The 18,311-nt window shown below is 55.3% G+C and overlaps 2 protein-coding genes across 3 annotated transcripts; one reads left to right on the top strand and one right to left on the bottom strand.

The window, feature by feature from the left end:
* The first annotated feature begins 2,760 nt into the window (after positions 1–2,760).
* Positions 2,761–11,398, top strand: LOC120762658 (endothelial cell-selective adhesion molecule). Of its 2 annotated transcripts, none has more exons than XM_040085274.2 (7): positions 2,761–2,832; positions 8,076–8,230; positions 9,384–9,597; positions 9,676–9,831; positions 9,993–10,115; positions 10,213–10,351; positions 10,725–11,398. In XM_040085274.2, the coding sequence occupies exons 1-7, from the start codon at positions 2,787–2,789 to the stop codon at positions 11,074–11,076; spliced, it is 1,185 nt and encodes a 394-aa protein (XP_039941208.1). In that variant the 5' UTR covers positions 2,761–2,786; the 3' UTR covers positions 11,077–11,398. The 2 variants fall into 2 exon arrangements, with proteins under 2 accessions (XP_039941208.1, XP_058279394.1); XM_058423411.1 differs by lacking the exon at positions 2,761–2,832 and adding an exon at positions 5,612–5,807.
* On the bottom strand, positions 11,398–17,881 carry NRGN (neurogranin). The gene is made up of 3 exons (XM_040085273.2): positions 17,723–17,881; positions 15,142–15,348; positions 11,398–12,878 (listed from the first exon to the last, which is right to left on the bottom strand). The coding sequence occupies exons 1-2, from the start codon at positions 17,735–17,737 to the stop codon at positions 15,142–15,144; spliced, it is 222 nt and encodes a 73-aa protein (XP_039941207.1). The 5' UTR covers positions 17,738–17,881; the 3' UTR covers positions 11,398–12,878.
* Between the last annotated feature and the right edge of the window lie 430 nt (positions 17,882–18,311).

Below are 18,311 nucleotides of genomic sequence, written 5' to 3'. Positions count from 1 at the left end.
CGCCGGCTCCGGCCGGGCCGGCCGCTTCCCCAGCGGAGCGGCGCGGCCGGGAGGAGCGCCCGGCCCACCAGACGACTGTCGGTACATTCCACGTGGGAACGAGCTCGTACACGCGGCGTTTTCGTACAGAAACTGAGGGTTTGGTCTGTTCCTTTATTCCACGGTGTCTCATTTGGATGCATCCGTCTCTAAGTGTTACTCTGGATCTGACTCAATAAGCAATAGATAACGGCGAGGGAAACCCCAACTCCCGGCCCGGGGACTGTTTTTCAAAGCCACCCTTAGGTATCTTGTATATAATTTAGAACTTCACTTTTTTCACCATCGAGTGTTCTCCTCTCTCCGAACAGTGTTGCCTGCGAAGACTTTGGGTTCCGTGACGTATTCCACATCCTTAGTAGCGTTGCCATATCTGCTTTTATTTTATTTTTTTAACGTTAAAATAATTCCTGGCCTTTTTTTTATTTTTTTCTTTAATTTTTTTTTTTCTCATTAATTTTTCCCTATTTTTCTCTCTTTTTTTTGTCTTTTTTTTTTTTTTAATCATTACATTTCTCTTATTTCTCTCACTTTTTCTTTTTTCTCTGTTCTTCATCTTCTTTTTATCTTGCCTTTTTTGTTTGTTTCTTTTTAAATTTCTTTATAATTTTTTTTCTTTCTTTAATTTGTTTTTTTATCATCGCTATTTTCACTTTTTACCCTTTTTTTTTTCTCTTTTTTTTTTTTTTTCCCCCTCCTTTCGTTTTTTTTATCTTATTTTAAATCGAGTTCCAAAACTCTCTGTGAGAATAACCTGGCAGCTGGGGGAAAAAAAAGCAAACAAAAAAACCCACGACGGTTATTTTTATTTGTTTTGTTGTCGACCCATTGCTTATGGATACAATCAAAGCTGTGAGAAGGGGAAGGTGGGGAAGGGGGAGGGAGCGGGAGGGGGGTGGGGGAGGACGCATTTATGCCTTTTCAGCGTGTTCCTGGTCCAGCCCCGCGCGCAGCCGCCGGGGCCGGTGGGTTTTATTTCCTGGAGCTCATCCATCGGTGACGTTGTGACATACGATGAATGTGTCGGTCCTAATAAAATCAAACAAACGCGTAACGGAGGCTTCCACGCATCCTTCTCCTTCCCTGGGGGAGTTTTGGGGAGAGGTGCTGAGTTCTCCCCTGTGGATATTCCCATCAGGGTTTTGTTCCTGGGGTCGTTGTTGAAGGAGTTGCTTATTTTTTGTTATTTTGACGTGGGGTGAGCACCGCCAGAGCCGGTTGCTCTCCGTGGCCCCCAGAATCCGGGAGAGAAGTGAGGATCGCTGCCCGTCTGGAAGTTGGCATCGCCTTTGGATGCAGCTGAGCCCTGAGGTGGTGGTGTGGGGAAGGGGAGCAGGTCACCAGTGGGTCACCCACGCACCCTCCCCGCTCCCGCTCCTCAAAGTGGAGGGAGCACAAGGTGAGTTGCCCCAAGGAGCTGCTGCCGAGTTGGAAGCGTGGGATGTGGCGGAGAGGGCGAGAACGCTGCCCGGGAGAGGTGGGGTCCTGCTGGGATCAAGCCAGGTCGATCCCCCAAAGCCTCCTTGCTCCTGGGATCCTGCGGTCCTGGAGGCCAGGCTGGATTTACGGGGGGGTGGCGAGGGCCAGAAGGGATTAACTCTGCCCCCACCGCCGCCTCCTCCAGCAGTGTCTAATCCCCGCTGCTGCTTCCAGCTCTGACCCCGCTCTGATCGAGGACTGGGATAACCCTGGCTGAGCCGGGGAGGATCCACCCGGGGCTCCCGAAAACCAGGTAGTCAAAAATCGCCCTTTTTTTTTTTTTTAGATACCGTGTTTATTTTTCAGGATCGATGCCTTTATCGATTGGGGTTGGACCGGGGCTGAGGGAGGCAGCGCGGGGATGTTCCACCCCGTGCGAGGGATGAGGCCGGGGAGGCTTTGGGGTCCCTTTGGGGAGGTGACATTTGACACTGAGGCGCAGCGCCGAACCCACCCTCAACCCTGACATATACCTAATAACAACCCCTACAATTAATTAATAATCAGAGAGGCCGGACCCCTGGGGGAGGGTCAGTGCCGGGGACGGGACACCCACACGGGGAGTGGTGTGGTGGGCTCGGGGACACCCACACGGGGAGTGGTGGGCTCGGGGACACCCACACGGGGTGTGGTGGGCTCGGGGACACCCACACGGGGAGTGGTGGGTTCGGGGACACCCACACGGGGAGTGGTGTGGTGGGCTCGGGGACACCCACACGGGGAGTGGTGGGCTCGGGGACACCCACACGGGGAGTGGTGGGCTCGGGGACACCCACACGGGGTGTGGTGGGCTCGGGGACACCCACACGGGGTGTGGTGGGCTCGGGGACACCCACACGGGGAGTGGTGGGTTCGGGGACACCCACACGGGGATTGGTGTGGTGGGCTCGGGGACACCCACACGGGGAGTGGTGGGCTCGGGGACACCCACACGGGGAGTGGTGGGCTCGGGGACACCCACACGGGGTGTGGTGGGTTCGGGGACACCCACACGGGGTGTGGTGGGCTCGGGGACACCCACACGGGGTGTGGTGGGTTCGGGGACACCCACACGGGGAGTGGTGGGCTCGGGGACACCCACACGGGGTGTGGTGGGCTCGGGGACACCCACACGGGGACTGGTGGGCTCGGGGACACCCACACGGGGTGTGGTGGGTTCGGGGACACCCACACGGGGTGTGGTGGGCTCGGGCCCGCCCCCACCTGCTCGTCCCCGCCCCGCTGCCCCCGGGCCCCCCCCGGCACCTGCTGCGGCGGCGGCTCCGGCCATGGGCGCGCTGCGACGGGCGGCGCTGGCGCTGGCGGCGCTGCTGGGTGAGCCCGGGGGGCACCGGGGCTGGGCACCGGGGGGCACCGGGGCTGGGCACCGGGAGATGCGGGCGGGACGCGGGAGAGCCGTCGGGATGCGGCGGTCAGGCTCCGGCGGTGCTGGGGGAAGCGCTCGGGACGCGAGGTAGAGCGGAGGGTAAGGGGCAGGAACCCGGGGAGAGCCCGGCGGGACTCGGGAAAAGCGGGATGAATCGGGGCAGGAACGAGGGAGAGCTTTTGGGAGGGCATGGGGCAGGACCCGGAGATAGCGAGGGGGTCACCGGGCAGGGTGTGGGAGCAGCCGGAGGCACCCAGCAAGAAAGCCGGGAGCCCAACACCGCCAGGCAGGATCCTGGGGAGCTTTGGGGTGGTACCGGGGGCGGGGGTGACAGCACCCACCTGAGTCTGTGCCCCCAGTCCCTACCTCAGCAGGCAGGAGGAGGGGGAAGGATCCACCCCGCTCCCCTTTTAGGAGTGCCCAGAGTGGAGAAAATCTGAGTCATCCCGGGAAAAGCCATTTATACTTTGGAGCTGCCAAAAAGCCGCTTCCAGCACCCCCAAACCCGAAGCACCCCCATATGGGGACACGCCAGGGACTCCAGTGTGAGTGTCCAGAGTTCACCTCCCTGCATTGGGCAGGAAAAAATTCGTTTGTTTTCCGTTTTTTGCTGGTGCTCCACAGCCATCCCGGCTGGTTTTGAGGTGAGGGGTCCCGACCCTTCTCTGACCGTGGGGTTTTTCCCTTCTTCTGCCCCTAATTTCCCACCCTATTTGAATTTTTTTGGAACTGCCACTGTTGCTCCAAAAGGAAACATCCTTTGGCGTTCCCAGCGAAGGAGAGGCCTTTGGAGAAAGGAAACGGCCCCAAAAACAATGGCAGCAGCATTTCCTTCCAGCAGAACACTGGGTGGGGGTCATGGAGCCGTCACTTGTTCCTCCTTGAAGGTTTTCTTCCTTGATAAAAGTTAGCTGAAGCATGTTGGTATAAGGCGTGGGGGCCGCTCAGCCCTTAAATCCCACCAGAGCGCTCCTTTGCCGCATCCCGATGGCATTTTTTGGATGAAATCGTGATGGATTCCCACAAAAAAAAAAAAAAAAAATCACACTTGAGCCCTGGGATGTGACACCATGGGCAATGACAGCTCAGAAATGCAGCAAAAAGACCCTTTCGAACCCCAGATGTGTGTTTTTCCTTTAGGTTTGCTTTCAAGCAGTCCTTCCTTGTCCCGTGGGATCCTCGTGGGACTGTGATGGGGAAAAGCAAAACGAGGGATGTTTGCCATCCCTGTTCTCTCCCCAGTCCCTATCCCCATCCTACCCCAATCCCTTCCTCAATCCCATTCCAACCTCATCCCCTGCCCATCCCATCTCCGCCTCTCTCTCCCACACCAGGGGCGAAGCACGTTTCCATCTATAGCAAAGTCACATATGATTATTGCATTATTTAATTTTTTTTCCCCAAATTTGGTCTCTCTGGAGGATACGGCACTTTCTGCCTCCCCCCCCCCCCCCCGCCCCCGGGGTCGTGAGAAATGCCTCTGTGGATTTTCCCAAGGGACACTGCTCCACAGCCCGGCCTGTCCTATCTGCCCGTTTATAAATAGTCAAAGTTAAGGGAAGAAGAGGAAAAAAAAAATTCCCCAAAAATAATTTAAAAAAAAAAAAAAAAAAAGGGGGAAGGCGACTGGCTGCGTCACAGCGCCGAGATGCTCCTTGACCTTTTTCCAAGCTTTTTCAAGGGTCCCTTTTCCGGCCAGATTCCCGCTGTGTATTTTAAATCCCAAGCTTGATCTTTTGGGATTTAATTTGGGTCTGGGTTTCACATGACTCCAGCGCCTTAATCCTATCAAGCAGGGTCATCAAACCCCAACCGCCTCCGGGATTTAATTCCCCACACAGTTAATGGTTTAGAGACTCTGGGAGGGGGCTGGATTGGCAGTTAGCTTTTTGGGGGGGTTCAGGGCTGTGCCAGAGTCAGAAAACAGCGGGTTTTTTGGAGGATGGGGCTGAAATTATTGCAATTTTAAATGGGGATAGGGTGATTGATATCAGCACAGGGATTAATGTTAAGATTGCGGGGATTTAAAGGTGATTTTTTTTTTTTTCCCCCCCCATAGGGAAAAAAAAATTCAAAGGGAAATTTAAAGCTTTTTTAAAATCCTTTTGTCGTGGGAAAATTTAAAGCATTTCGGAACGCTAAATTGTAAGATAGTTATTCCATGGGGGGGGGGTCGGAAATCATAGCTGTTTTTAAAAGGTAAATTTAAGTCTATTCTGTTTTTCCATATGCAAAAAAAAAAAAAAAAAAAATCCCAGCAGATGGGCTGGGGCCGGGGGGAAAACACCCGGGCAGGTGTTTAGCTCAGGGCAGCTGGGTAAAAATCCAGGTTTTGAGCCCAAAGAGCAGGCGGGAGGGGCTGAGGGCTCCAGGCCCCCCCCGGATGCGTATGAGCACCGCGAGCGGCTTAATTTTTTCGATCTGGTTAAAGCATTAGAGGATTTGGAGCGTCGAGGTGGCCAAAGCCAGAGCTGTGCCAGGGGGTTCAGTCCCGTGCCTGCCGCTCCAGACCCAGCTCCACCAGCCGTTTCTGGGGTCACATCTGTCTGGGAGGAGGAATTCGGGCAAATTCTGCAAGAAAAAAAAGGGGATTTGGGGGAGCCAGCGGCCTTCAGATCTGGATCCATCTCCCCAGTACGCTGGAGGGGAGATGATGGAGCCGGGATCTCCTGTTGCCGCAGGAGTTTTTAGGATGACGGAGCAAAGCTGCAGCCCCAGAGCACAATTAACACAATTAACGCGGTCGTCATTAGGTTTCGGAGTTAGCACTCTGCAGCTTTGAGGCGCACGGGGCTGTTTTAACGCCTCGGGGTGCGACGGGAAACCTCTGGCTGGTTTTCCACTTTTCCCTCTCTGGAGCCTGGATTTCCCCAGGAATCCCCAGCACCTTTTTTGTGCACAAAAACTCATGCTGCTGGAGGAGGTAGGATGAAAAACCGGGATCTTCCCGGCTGTTGGGGATGCACAGGGGTGTAGAAGCTGTGGAGTCATTTATGGATGCCATCTGCATCATTAATGAGCTATACCATGAAAAATATTTCATTTTTGTTATTTATTATCATCGTTATACTTATTATCACTCTTTTATTACTATTGTCATTTTAATCACTGCTATAACGGGTATTATGACTGTTATAACTGTAACGATTACTTTTATTAAATTACAATTATTCTACGAGGTCTAGTACCTGTTATCTCTAATATTTCTAATGGAAATTACAATACAATTATTGAGTATCATCTATTTTCTTCTAGATTAACCCAATTTAACACACTTTATAATAATAGAGGATCTGGTCTGAAAACACCTGGATTTTCCCAGCTTTTGGGAATGAAGGGAGGTTTAGGGCCTGTGCCATCTGCATAATTAATGAACTGTATGATTTTGATCACTGTTTTTAGTAGTATCAGTATTATAATTATCATCATAATTATTATGACCGTTATCATTATTGTATTGGAATCATTGTTATAATGATTATAATCACTATTACCATTATTATTGTTACCACTATTAATATCACTTTCATCATTATGGTTCCCACTTTTATAGTTATTATTCTCACTTTGATCATTACTCTCATTATTCTGAGCACTATTATCACTCTCACATCCCCACTATTATCCCCATTCTTACAAAAATATACCTGTACTTATAACTATTATAAATTACACGTTCTCGATGATCTGTTTTATTCTGGGAATTCCAATTTAATGAGTCGCCATCCCCTATTTCTTTCCACTTTCTCTAAATTTAATACAATTATCTGTACAATTACATATAAATACGCTATAATTACCATTATTTTTCCGTACTGTCTATTGGATCTGATGCCACAGCTTTGTACAATTAATAAATAATATTATCGATGATTTGGGACCTGCTGGTGCCTCCAGCATCTCTTCCCTCCCCCCAAACCCTCCAGGATTTAAAGGTTTATGTTCTTAGCCCGGGTGAGCTATTTTTACGCATCCTCACCAGACTGGGCCTTATTTCTCCCAGTTTTTCACCAGAGAAAGGAAATTTTTTTTATTTTTTTTTTTAAATTCCTGAGAAGACTTATCAGCCGGAGCAGAGTTTCCTGCCTGGAGCTGGAAGGCTCCGTCCGGAAATGGCACCAATGCCTTGCCAGGAGGAGGGGGGATGAACGGATGCAGGAGGAGGCTAAAAATACCCCCCAGCGCCTTGTTTTCCTCTTCCCACCCTGGAAAAATCCAATTAAAACCTCTGAGCTCTTAGGGAAAAGTGCGAGTTTATTGAAAGCTCCTGAAATCCTTCAAACCCAGCGGGGGTTTTCCCCTCAAACTGAGGATTTGGGGTGAGGGGGTAGCACCATCCTTTCCCCCCCCCCTGCATCCCGATGTGAAGCATCCCTGGGGCGCCGACAGGAGCAGGGCCAGCCGGGGTCATGGATCGATGGGCGGATGCAGGGATGGAGCCGCTGGGATGCGGGGCCTCGGTGATGTTCCCCTAGGAAAAAAAACAAACCAACCCCAGCACAAACCCGGCCTTGCCCAGGCAGATTCATTTTGTGGCCGAGCCTCAGGGGCAAAGCTGGGGAATGATCTTCCCCCAGGAGCCGAGCATCCCTCTCCGGCCCGTGGTACCCGCTCTTAGCCCATCGCCTCCTCCCAGTGCGGCTCGGGCGGATGCTGGGGTGCAGGGAACATGGTGACAAGGGGTTGGGTTGGGATATTTGGGGGCAAATGAGGTGGGGAGCCACTGGTGGATTATCCCAGTTTAGTGCTGGCAGCAAATAGTGAGGATACTGGGATGCTGAGTGAGGAAGTGCGTGTTGGGGAGCCCTGCAAATAAATCCCATGGGATCTGGTGCAGCATCGTGGGGGGCTGGGAGTGCCCCAGTACTGAGCTAAGGGGGGGGTCTGCCTGCTGGAGCTGGCCGTCTCCTGGGAGGGGGAACCTGGGCCTTAGGAATTCCCAAGCCGAGTGTGGGGCGGAAGCTGGGATGGGAGGGAACAGCAATGTCCTGCATCCTCTGGAGCAGGCGGAAAGCCCTTCCTGTGGGAGGGAAGGAGGCTGAATGTTCTCCTGGCCCAGTTTCCTGGTGATAACTTGGGATTGTTGGTTTTGTCTTGGGAATAGGTTTTTTCTCACAATGAGTGAGGTTTTGTGGCGAAGTAGCACCTGGGGTTGAGTCATTTCCCGGTTTCTTCCCTCTCCCGTGGACAGGTGTCTCCTGGGCTGTGCTGGAGGTGCACGTGGGGACGAGCTTGGTGTTCTCTGTGGAGGGGCAGCAGGCGGTGCTGCCTGCCTGGTACACCAGCCACTCCCAGAACGAGCCCTACGTCACCTGGATGCTGTACAAGACCACTGGGCCCTTCCAGGTGAGACGAGGGCAGGGGCTGCAGGATGGAGGGGGCCAAGCTGGGAGGTGACCATGGAGGGGGTGCTGGTGGCGCCCATGACGGGGGGAAGATTATGGTGCCAACCATGGGGTAGTGGCCACCGTGCCCGTGGTGGAAGGATGCCCATGATGGGGAGGTAGCCGTGATGGAGGGAAGCTCGTGGTGCCCGCCGTGTGATGCTCCTGGTGGGATGGAGCTCATGGTGCCAGCGTGGGGAAGATGCCCACAATGGGTCAGTGCCCGTGAGCACTCGTGGTGCCTGATAACAGGTCAGTGTCCAGGGAAAGGACACGGCACCCATGATGGGGAGATGCTCATGGCAGGGATGTGCCATGGGGAGATGCCTGTGGTTCCCACAGCGGGGGCACGCTTGTGCTGCCCGTGGTGGAGAGCTGGCCCATGATGGGGTGAAGTTCGTGGCGCCCACCATGGGGAGGTGACCACCATGGGGGACATGCTCATGGTGCCCATGGTGAGGACACGGTGCCATCCCCATACCCATGGGGAGCTGCTTGGAGTGCCCGTGATGGGGTGGTGTCCACAATGGGGGAAGCTCATGGTGCCCACCATGGCGGGGTGCCCTTGATGGAGGAAGCTCATGGTGATGTGTAGGTGCCCACAATGAGGTCATGCCCACAGTGCCTGCAGTAGGGAGGTGCTTGTGGCGCCCACAGCGGGGAGAGACGCAAGATGGGGAGAGATCCAAGACGGGGAGGTGCCTGTATGGGGAAGTGTTTGTGGCGTCCACAGTGGGGAGATGATGGTGGTCCTCATGACAGGAGGTGCCCACGCTGGAGAGGTGCTCCTAGCACCCATGAGGGGAGATGCCCACACTGAGGACCTGCACAGGGTGCTGCAATAGGGAGGTGCTTGTCCTGCTCACAGTGGAGAGAGACCCAGTTGTGATGAGGAGATGCTCGTGACGGGACGGTTGCTCACGGTGCCCATGCCAGGGGTATTTGTGCCTGTGGTGGGGAGCTGCCTGCAGTTCCCATGTCCAGGATGCTCAGGGGAGGTAAGGCTGGAGGGGCTCATGCAGCAACCATTGCTCTAGGAAATTTGGGATTTGGGGAGCTTTTCTCTCCAGCAACACCTTCCAGAAGTGAAAGCATGTGGTTTTTTTCCCGTGCAGATCCTGTCATACCTGGGCGGGGTAGTGAAGGTGGAAGAGACGGATCTGAAGCCCCGCATGGGGTTCCTGTACCCCATCCACAGCCACAACATCTCGGTGTTCATCAACGCCACCCGGGAGCAAGACTCGGGTCAGTACATGTGCTCCGTCAACGTGGTGGACGACACCATCAGGTTGGACAAGAACGTCGGCATCATCAACCTCACCGTCCTGGGTAAGGCTCCCCCTGTCACCCTGCACCTCCCCTGGCCCTCCCCGTGGTGCCCCTCGGGACTAACGTCGGTGCCCGCAGTGCCGCCGGCCGCCCCCACCTGCCAGCTGCACGGCAACGCCATCGTGGGGGCCAACGTCACCCTGAGCTGCTCCTCCAAGAAGGGGAAGCCCTCGCCCATGTACCAGTGGCAGCGCGAGCCGCCCGCCCTGCAGGTCTTCTTTCCCCCTGCCCTGGGTAAGGTGGCACCAGTGTGGGGCTGGGGAGTGGGGTGGGCGGGCTGGAATATCCTAAGGTTCAGCTGAATCTTGGGCTTCATCGCCTTAACCACTTCTTGCACGAGGAGGTGGAGGGTTTAGGAGTGGCTGTGAGGCAGCACCCACATTTCTCACCTGCAGACCGGGCCAGGGGCACCCTCAAGCTGACCAACCTCTCCCTGGAAATGTCAGGAGTCTACGTCTGCAGGGCTGAAAACCAAGCAGGTTCTAAGAACTGCAGCATTGTCCTGGAGGTACACTCAAGTGAGTACGTGTCCACAGGGTCGGGGAGGGGGACACAGTCCCCATGAGGTCCCTGTGAGAATGAGGGAGTAAGGGACTCTCTGTCTCTCCCTGGCAGCAAGCACCAAAGCAGTCATTGCCGGCGCCGTGCTGGGCTCCCTGGGTGCCCTTGCCACCATCATCTTCTTCGCCCAGAAGGTTGTCGGCTACAGGAGGAAAAAACGTGACAGCCAGGAGGAGGGAGCCAACGAGATCAAGTAAGGCGCCCTTCCTGTGGAGGGGACTCAAATCATCATTAGGTTTCAGGGTTAATGGGTCAGGAGGGTGTTTCTGCCTCTGGCCTGTCATTTCTCAGGTTCGGAGTTAATAGCGGGGAAGAATTCTTGATCTCTGGCCAGTCATCAATATGCTCCAGAGGTGACAATCAGGAAGGACGTTTTCACCTCTGGCCAGTTGTGGTTTCAGTGTTAACAAGGGCATTTTCCACCTCTGTTTTCCCCTTTCCATTTTGTCCCTCTGTTTGTGGGTCTGCGCTGTCTGCACAGCCCCATAGCTCAGGGGGAGTACGCAGGGGCGGGGAACGGAAGGGATCCCGGAGCCGATCCCCCTGACGCTCTCCCCTCTTGGCAGGGAAGACGCCGTGGCACCCAAAACCCCGACGTGGGCAAGGAGGCCAGCTTCAGACACCATGTCCAAAACCAGCACGCTGTCCTCCATCGGCGGCACCCGGCACGCCTACGGAGCCAGAGCCCCCTCCGACACCGCCTCCATCCTCACCACCACCGGCAGCTACCGGGGACCCCCGCCCCGGGGAGGGGGGCGGCCCCCCAACCTCTCTCCCCCTGCCGTTAACGGGACCTCCCGGCGCCGCCAGGATCCAGCCGCCGCTCCCGTGGGGTCGCTGCCCCCCTCCAGCCTGGCACGAGCAGGTGCCGTCCCTGTCATGGTGCCAGCGCAGAGCCGAGCTGGCTCCTTGGTGTGAGCACCCCCCCAAAAAAAACCCAGGGGTGCTCACAGCCAGCCTGCCCCGCTCCCTGTTTCCTGGGGTGGTTTTGTCCCTTTTTGGGTTTCCTTTTCTTTTTGACAGATGCCTCGAGCAGCTGGACTCATCGTGGGCGTGTTTAATGGGTGCAGAGGCTCTCTGGGTTTGGAGGGACCGAGACTCCCCATAAATATCAGCCCCCAAACCTGCCCCAGCCCTGCCTCAGGGGGGGTCCTCTTCTTATTATTATTTTTTTTTTCTATATCTATATATCAGGTGAAATGAGGGATTTTTCATAAAAGAGCATTAAAAGTGGGGGGGGGGGTGGGTGATGGGGACACACACACACACACACACTTTTTATAGGGGTTTTGTGATTAAAAGCTGCTGCGCTGCCCAGCACCGGCGCTTTGGGTGAGTTTGTGCGGATTTCGAGGCGGGGAGGGATGTCCCACAAACTTCTGGGTGATGTCATAGGGCAGGGTGATGTCACAGTGCACCAGCCAAGGTCCTGTGGGTGAGGTGGCATCGTGATGCACGTGTCACACCCCGTGACCGTGATGTCACACCCTGTGTCAGGAGGCATGATGCCACAATGAGTGTGTGACATCACAGCGTCTGTGTGATGTCATACAGGCATGTCACATGCCCATCAGGGGTGTCACATGCGCCTGCATGATGTCACACATACCATCACACAGCAGCAGTGACGTGACACGTGTCTGTATGATGTCACACCCACAGTCACACACAGTGGAATGATGTCACGCCAGCCATCACACACAGCTGCGTGGTGTCACACATCCACCAGTGACATCACACACAGCTGCGTGGTGTCACACATCCACCAGTGATGTCACACACACACCTGTGTGGTGTCACACATCCACCAGTGATGCCACACACACCTGCATGATATCACACATCCAGCAGTGACATGACACATGCCTGTATGATGTCACACCCACAGTCATGCCTAGTAGTGACATCACACACAGTGGAATGATGTCACTCCAGCCATCACACACACCTGCACGGTGTCACACGTCCAGCAGTGATGTCACACACACCTGCATGATGTCCCACATCCAGTAGTGACATCACACACACCTGCATTACATCACACATCCACCAGTGATTTCACACACCTGCGTGGCACCACACATCCAGCAGTGATGTCCCACACACCTGCATGATGTCACACGTCCAGCAGTGATGTCACACACACCTGCGTGGTGTCACACATCCAGCAGTGATGTTACACACCTGCATGGCATCATACATCCAGCAGTGATGTCACACACACCTGCATGATGTCACACAACCACCAGTGATGTCACACACACCTGAATGGTGTCACAGCAGCCATCACCTGTCCTGTAGTGACATCACCACCCCTCTCGTGCCAGCACCTCACGAGCCGTCTCCCACGCCAGCTGTCACACGCGTGGCAGCGCTGTCACACGTGTACCTGTCCGATGCCACACGTACACATGGGAAATCACTGCTGGGCACCACCTGCCCCACGCCCCTCCCACCCCTGCCCGCTGTGACCTCACCGCTCTGCCGGTGACATCAAAAGGCACCGAGGACAGGCCGGGGCTCTGGCAGGGGTGTTTATTGGGGCAGGGGGCGTCTGGGGTGGGTGAGGGCAGCCAGGGCCAGGGGCAGGGCCTGGCTGTGGGGGGACCCCGGGGGATGCATGCGGGGGGCAGGGGGTGAAGCGGGGGCTCCTGGACCTCGGCGGGCGGCGGCGGGAGGGGGTCGGTGGAGGGAGGTTTCCGGTGAGCAGCTGGTGGCCCCTGCAAGCAAGGAGAGAGCGAGTGGTCAGCCTGGGCCTGGGCCCGCCTGTACCCAGCACCCTGAGCCTTGTTTGTACCCTGTGCCCTGTCTGCACCTTTAGTGCTCTCTGTGCCTGCCTGCACCCTGTGCCCTGTCTGCACCCTGCACCCTTCACCCTGCCTGTACCTTGCCTGCGCTCTGTGCCCTGCACCGGCGCCCTGCTCACGCCCTGCACCCTGCCTGCAGCCTGCTCACGCCCTGCACCCTGCCTGCACCCTGCTCACACCCTGCACCCTGCCTGCACCCTGCTCATGTGCTGCTCCTGCAGCCTGCACCCTCTCCATGCCCTCCCCCTGCCCACACCCTGCCCGTGCCCTACTTGCAGCCCGCCCACACCCTGCCTGCACCCTTGTCCTGCCTCCACTGCTGCCCACACTCTGTCCTCACCCAGCCCAGGAACCCGGGGGGAACCCCTCCCTGCACCCCTCTAGGCAGAGCAGCATGGCAGGAGGAGGGGAACCTGGCTCCCCTGCTGCCAACCTGCTCAGCCCCCCATAGAAGGCATCCCAAAAGAACCTCTGGGCCCTAAGAAGCTGCATAGCACTTGCACTTGGCAGCTGCCTTCCCACTGCAGCCCTGTGACATCCTCGCTGCAGCCCCATTGAATCCCCACTGCTTCTCCACTGCATCTTCAGTTCATTCCCATTGCATCCTCACTGAATCTCTGTTGTTTCCCCACTGCATCCTCAGTTCATCCCCACCACATCCTCACTGCATCCCCTTTGCCATCCCACTGCAGCCTGTGTTTCCACATTGTCCTCACTGGATCTTCAGGAAATCCTCACTGCATCCTCAGTTCATTCTCAGCCCAGCCCCACTGAATTCTCTCTCCGTCCTCAGTGCATGCTCACTGAATTTTCACTGAATCTCCAGTGCATTCTCGATGCCACCCCATTGCTTCCCCACCACATCTCAGTTCTGTTCCCACTGCACCCTCAGTTCATCCCCACTGTGTCCCAGCCGAGTTCCAGTTCCATCCCCGCTACATCCTCCGTTCCTTCCCACCGCAGCCTTGTTGAAACCCCACTGCGCCCTTCTCCTCCTCCCCACCGCATCCCCTGCCGCATCTCCATCCCCACCGTATCTTCCCTAAATCTCCATCGCGTTCCTTCTCCATCCTCACCGCATCCCAGTCTCATCCCAGCTGCACTCACGTGGCCGAGGCGGCAGCACGCCCTCCCCGCCGCTAACCCCGAACCAGCCTCGCCGGCCCGCGGGGCCAGCCCGCGCTCACGGCACCGGCAGGGCACGGGGCACGGCCCGGGCACGGCGCAGCCACCACCCGGGCTCCGGTGCCACGCGGCCTCGGCACCGTGGGCGCTTTTTAAATTTACCTTTTCCTGCCAGGAGACTGTGACACAGGCTTTTAAAAATAGCATGTGCTGAGGCGAGGCGCTCGGGGTGGTGTTGCTAAGGGAGAGATTCAATCCAAATCTAGGGCTGCGCCTCCCCATCCTACTTCCCATCTTTCCCAACTACTACGGCGCGCACCCAAAATTAGGGCAAGGCAGGGGCTGCCTGCCTGTGTGGTTCCATCTCCTGGGAGGAAAAACCCCTTCTCCACCCCAAATCTGTGCAGGGAAGGTTGCTCCATCCCAAATCTGTGCAGGGAAGGTTGCTCCATCCCAAATCTGTGCAGGGAAGGATGCTCCATCCCAAATCTGTGCAGGGAAGGTTGCTCCATCCCAAATCTGTGCAGGGAAGGTTGCTCCATCCCAAATATGCACAGGGAAGGATGCTCCATCCCAAATCTGCATAGGGAAGGATGCGCCATCCCAAATCTGTGCAGGGAAGGATGCTCCATCCCAAATCTGTGCAGGGAAGGATGCTCCATCCCAAATCCACACAGGGAAGGATGCTCCATCCCAAATCTGTGCAGGGAAGGATGCTCCATCCCAAATCCACACAGGGAAGGATGATCCATCCCAAATCTGCACAGGGAAGGTTGCTCCATCCCAAATCTGTGCAGGGAAGGATGCTCCATCCCAAATCCACACAGGGAAGGATGCTCCATCCCAAATCCACACAGGGAAGGATGCTCCATCCCAAATCCACACAGGGAAGGTTGCTCCATCCCAAATCCACACAGGGAAGGTTGCTCCATCCCAAATCAGCTTGGGGAAGGATGCTCCATCCCAAATCAACACAGCAAAGGATGCTCAGAGCAGCATCCTAATGGGACTGACCCAGTTCTGGGGGGAAGAAGCGGGATTTGGGATGTACCTAGTCGCCGTTGCGGAGGTCGCCGCCGCGGGTGCTGTTGGCGCACTCGGCGTCCTTGGTTTTCCGGTCGATCTCACCCCCTTTGATCTTCTTGCGGGTCATATGGCCACGGAAACTAGCCTGGATCTTGGCAGCTGCCGCGTTGGCATCAGGATCGTCCAAAGGGATGTCCAGGATGTCCTCGTCCAGCTTTGTGCAGGCTCCCTCCTGCCGGTGGCAATGGCGGGGTTACAGCTCGTGGGACCTCAAACAGCGCAGCCCCCTCCCCGCGTGAATCCATTCAAGAAGGCCTTAAATGAGCCCCTGTTCTAAAAATTAGGGGGAGGGCTGCTAAAAATTAGGTCTACTCATTAAAAATCAGGCTGCTTTGCTAAAAATGAGGGGCTATGCTAAAAATCAGGGTCCCTTGAAGGTGTCTTGGGGAAATGGCAACCAAAGCTGCAGGCAAGGGAAGATGCTTCACCTCCTGCTCATCCCTAAATCCCACCCTGGACCACACAGCTGCAAGAAGCCAGACTCCAGTCAGGGTTATGATGCGGGGAGAGGAGAATCCATGGGAGCAGAGGATGGGTTCCGGGGGTTATTTTTGGCATGGAGCCCGGGACCATCCTGCACAAAATGACCTGGTCATGCCTCAGTTTCCCCTTCCCTTGTAGCCTGTTGCATCCTCTTGCATCCTTCCTCAGGGTTTTGGTTGAAAACTCCAGGAAATTTGGGAAAGGAGTGATGCCAGAAGGGAGGAAAAGCCCCGCCAAGGACAAATCACCGTAACCCATTCCCCTCCTGCCACATCTCACCAGAGCAGTTGGACTCAGCACCAAGTTCAGCAGGGGGAAAAAAAAAAAAAAGGAAAACAAAATGAGGTGGAAATGAGCTGGCACTGGATGATCCAAGATCCAAGTGCCGGCAGCTGTGGGGGTGAAGCCTTCGTGCTGCCCCATGAGCACTTGAAAGGACTTAAAGGAGTTTGGGGGGGCTTATTTGGAAGCTGTAGATTTGGGGAGGAGGAAGCTGGAGTGTGCCACAGCTCCACGAAGTTGCTCGGGTTGTTTTACCATTGTGAAAGGTGAGGACAGGTCCAAGGTGGAAATGATATGTCCAAGGTGGAAATGATATGTCCAAGGTGGAAATGTTCCAGCCAGGGCTGGAAATCCTATAGCCAGGGGAGAAATCCTATAGCCAGGGGAAGGAAATCCTATATCTAGGAAAGAAAGCCTATATTCAGGAGAGAAATCCTATATATGCAGAGGTGGGGGAGAACAACATACATCCAGGGGAGAAATCCTATATACAGGTGGGAGAAACCTATATCCAGGGAAGAAATACTATATCTGGAGAAGGGAATCCTATAGTCAAGGGAGAAAACCTATACATGGAGGGGCATATCCTATATCCAGGCGAGAAATCCTATATCTAAGAGAGAAATCCTATATTAGGAGAGAGGAAATCCTATATCCAGGGGAGAAATACCATATACAGGTGGAGGAAATCTATCTTTGTGGGGGCATTTCCTATATTCAGGGGAGAAATCCTATATTCAGGGAAGAAATCCTACATACAGGTGGCAGAAACCTATATCCTAGTTGAGAAATCCTGTATGGAGGTAGGAAAAACGTATATTCAGGAGAAAAAAAATCCTATATCCAGGGGAGATATCCTATATTCAGGGGAGAAAACCTATAAACAGGGGGCCATATCCTATATCAACAGGAGAAATCCTATATCCAGTGGAAAAACACATATCCATGGGGTGAAAACCTCTATGCAGCTGATGAAAACTTGTATCTAGGGGAGAAATCCTATATTAGGAAGGAGAAATCCTACATTCGGAAGGAGAAATCCTACATACGAGGGAAAAAGTCCTATACATAGGGGAGAAATCCTATAGCCAGGCAGGAGAAATCCTATAGGCAGGGGGTGAGCTTTGCTTCTCTGGAGGTGCCCAGGAGGAGAGATGGGGGCTTTTCCCTGTGCTGCTGTCTTAGCAGGAGGGTGAAAACAGGGGGAAAAAAAGTGGGGAAAGGGGAAAAAAGGGGGGAAAGTGGGAGGAAAACGGCAGGAAAAGTCAGGGGATCAGGGAGAAAGGGGGAAAGGATGTGGTTTCCTCCCCAAGCCGACTGGCGGGCAGGAGGGAGGGGAGCTCACCCTCGGGTGAAGGGAGAGGGGTCCAACCCCAAAGAAGCCCTTTATCCACACGCAACCCCCGATCCCACCTGCAGAGCAATTGTGGGGTGGGGGCAAGAAAAAGCCAAATGAAAGCTGGATTCGAGCACGGGGGAGTTCTCAGCGGGCTGCGGGGTGCAGGATGCTGGCCGTGCTGTGGCCCCGGTGGGATGGATACCGAACTGGGGATTTGGGAGGTCCGGAGGGAAAAAGGACAAGGGGGGGGGGGGGGGGGGGGGGGGGCCGCAGCAGCGCTGGGGAGGGGTCGCGGAGTTGGCTGAGCTCTTGGTGGGTGCAGCACCCATCGAACCCCCCGCCCCCACCACCCCAAAGCCCCCGGCCGCCCCCAGCCCGGAGCAGTGAGAAGGGATTCAAGGCAGGAGCGGGTGCTGGGGGGATCGGGAGAAGGGGGACCTACATTGCAGCAGTCCATGGCGGAGGGCGGGTGGGCGGCCAGCGGCGGGCGAGGGGCTCCGGCAGGATCTCGCTTCCCCGGCAGCTCTCCCGGCGCAGGTGGCAAGTTGAGCGGAGCCGCTTGCCTACGTAATGCGCTTTCCTCCGGGCGAGCCTATCAGCCCGACACCCCTGCCAGGCTTTTGGGGGGGAAGGAGGGGTGCCTTCTTCTTTTTTTTTTTTTTTTTTTTTTCCCTCTCCCTTTCTCCTATTTTTTTTTTTATTTATTTTTTTATTTTCCCTCCTCCAATTTTATTTCACAGCCTCCAACTCCCTCCTAACATTTAAAGGAGCCGGCAGCTCGCCCTGGAGTTTCGTGGAATGCAACATCACATGCAGGGGATGTGAGCCAAGATGTGATGAGCCTTGCCTTTGGCGTGGAGAGTTTTTTGGGGGGTAAAGCTATAGTAAATGGGGGTAATGGGTTCATTTTGGGGGGGATACGTGACCCACAGTGATGCTGGAGGCAGGTTTTGCCCCCCCGGTTGACTTGCATGGGGGGGAAGAAGCCTTCTTGACCTACTTAGGACTTGGTCCTGAAGAAGGGTGAGGAT

Source organism: Hirundo rustica, chromosome 23 (assembly GCF_015227805.2).
Source record: "Hirundo rustica isolate bHirRus1 chromosome 23, bHirRus1.pri.v3, whole genome shotgun sequence".
NCBI classification, from domain to species: domain Eukaryota; kingdom Metazoa; phylum Chordata; class Aves; order Passeriformes; family Hirundinidae; genus Hirundo; species Hirundo rustica.
This window is presented reverse-complemented; position numbering and strand designations above follow the sequence as displayed.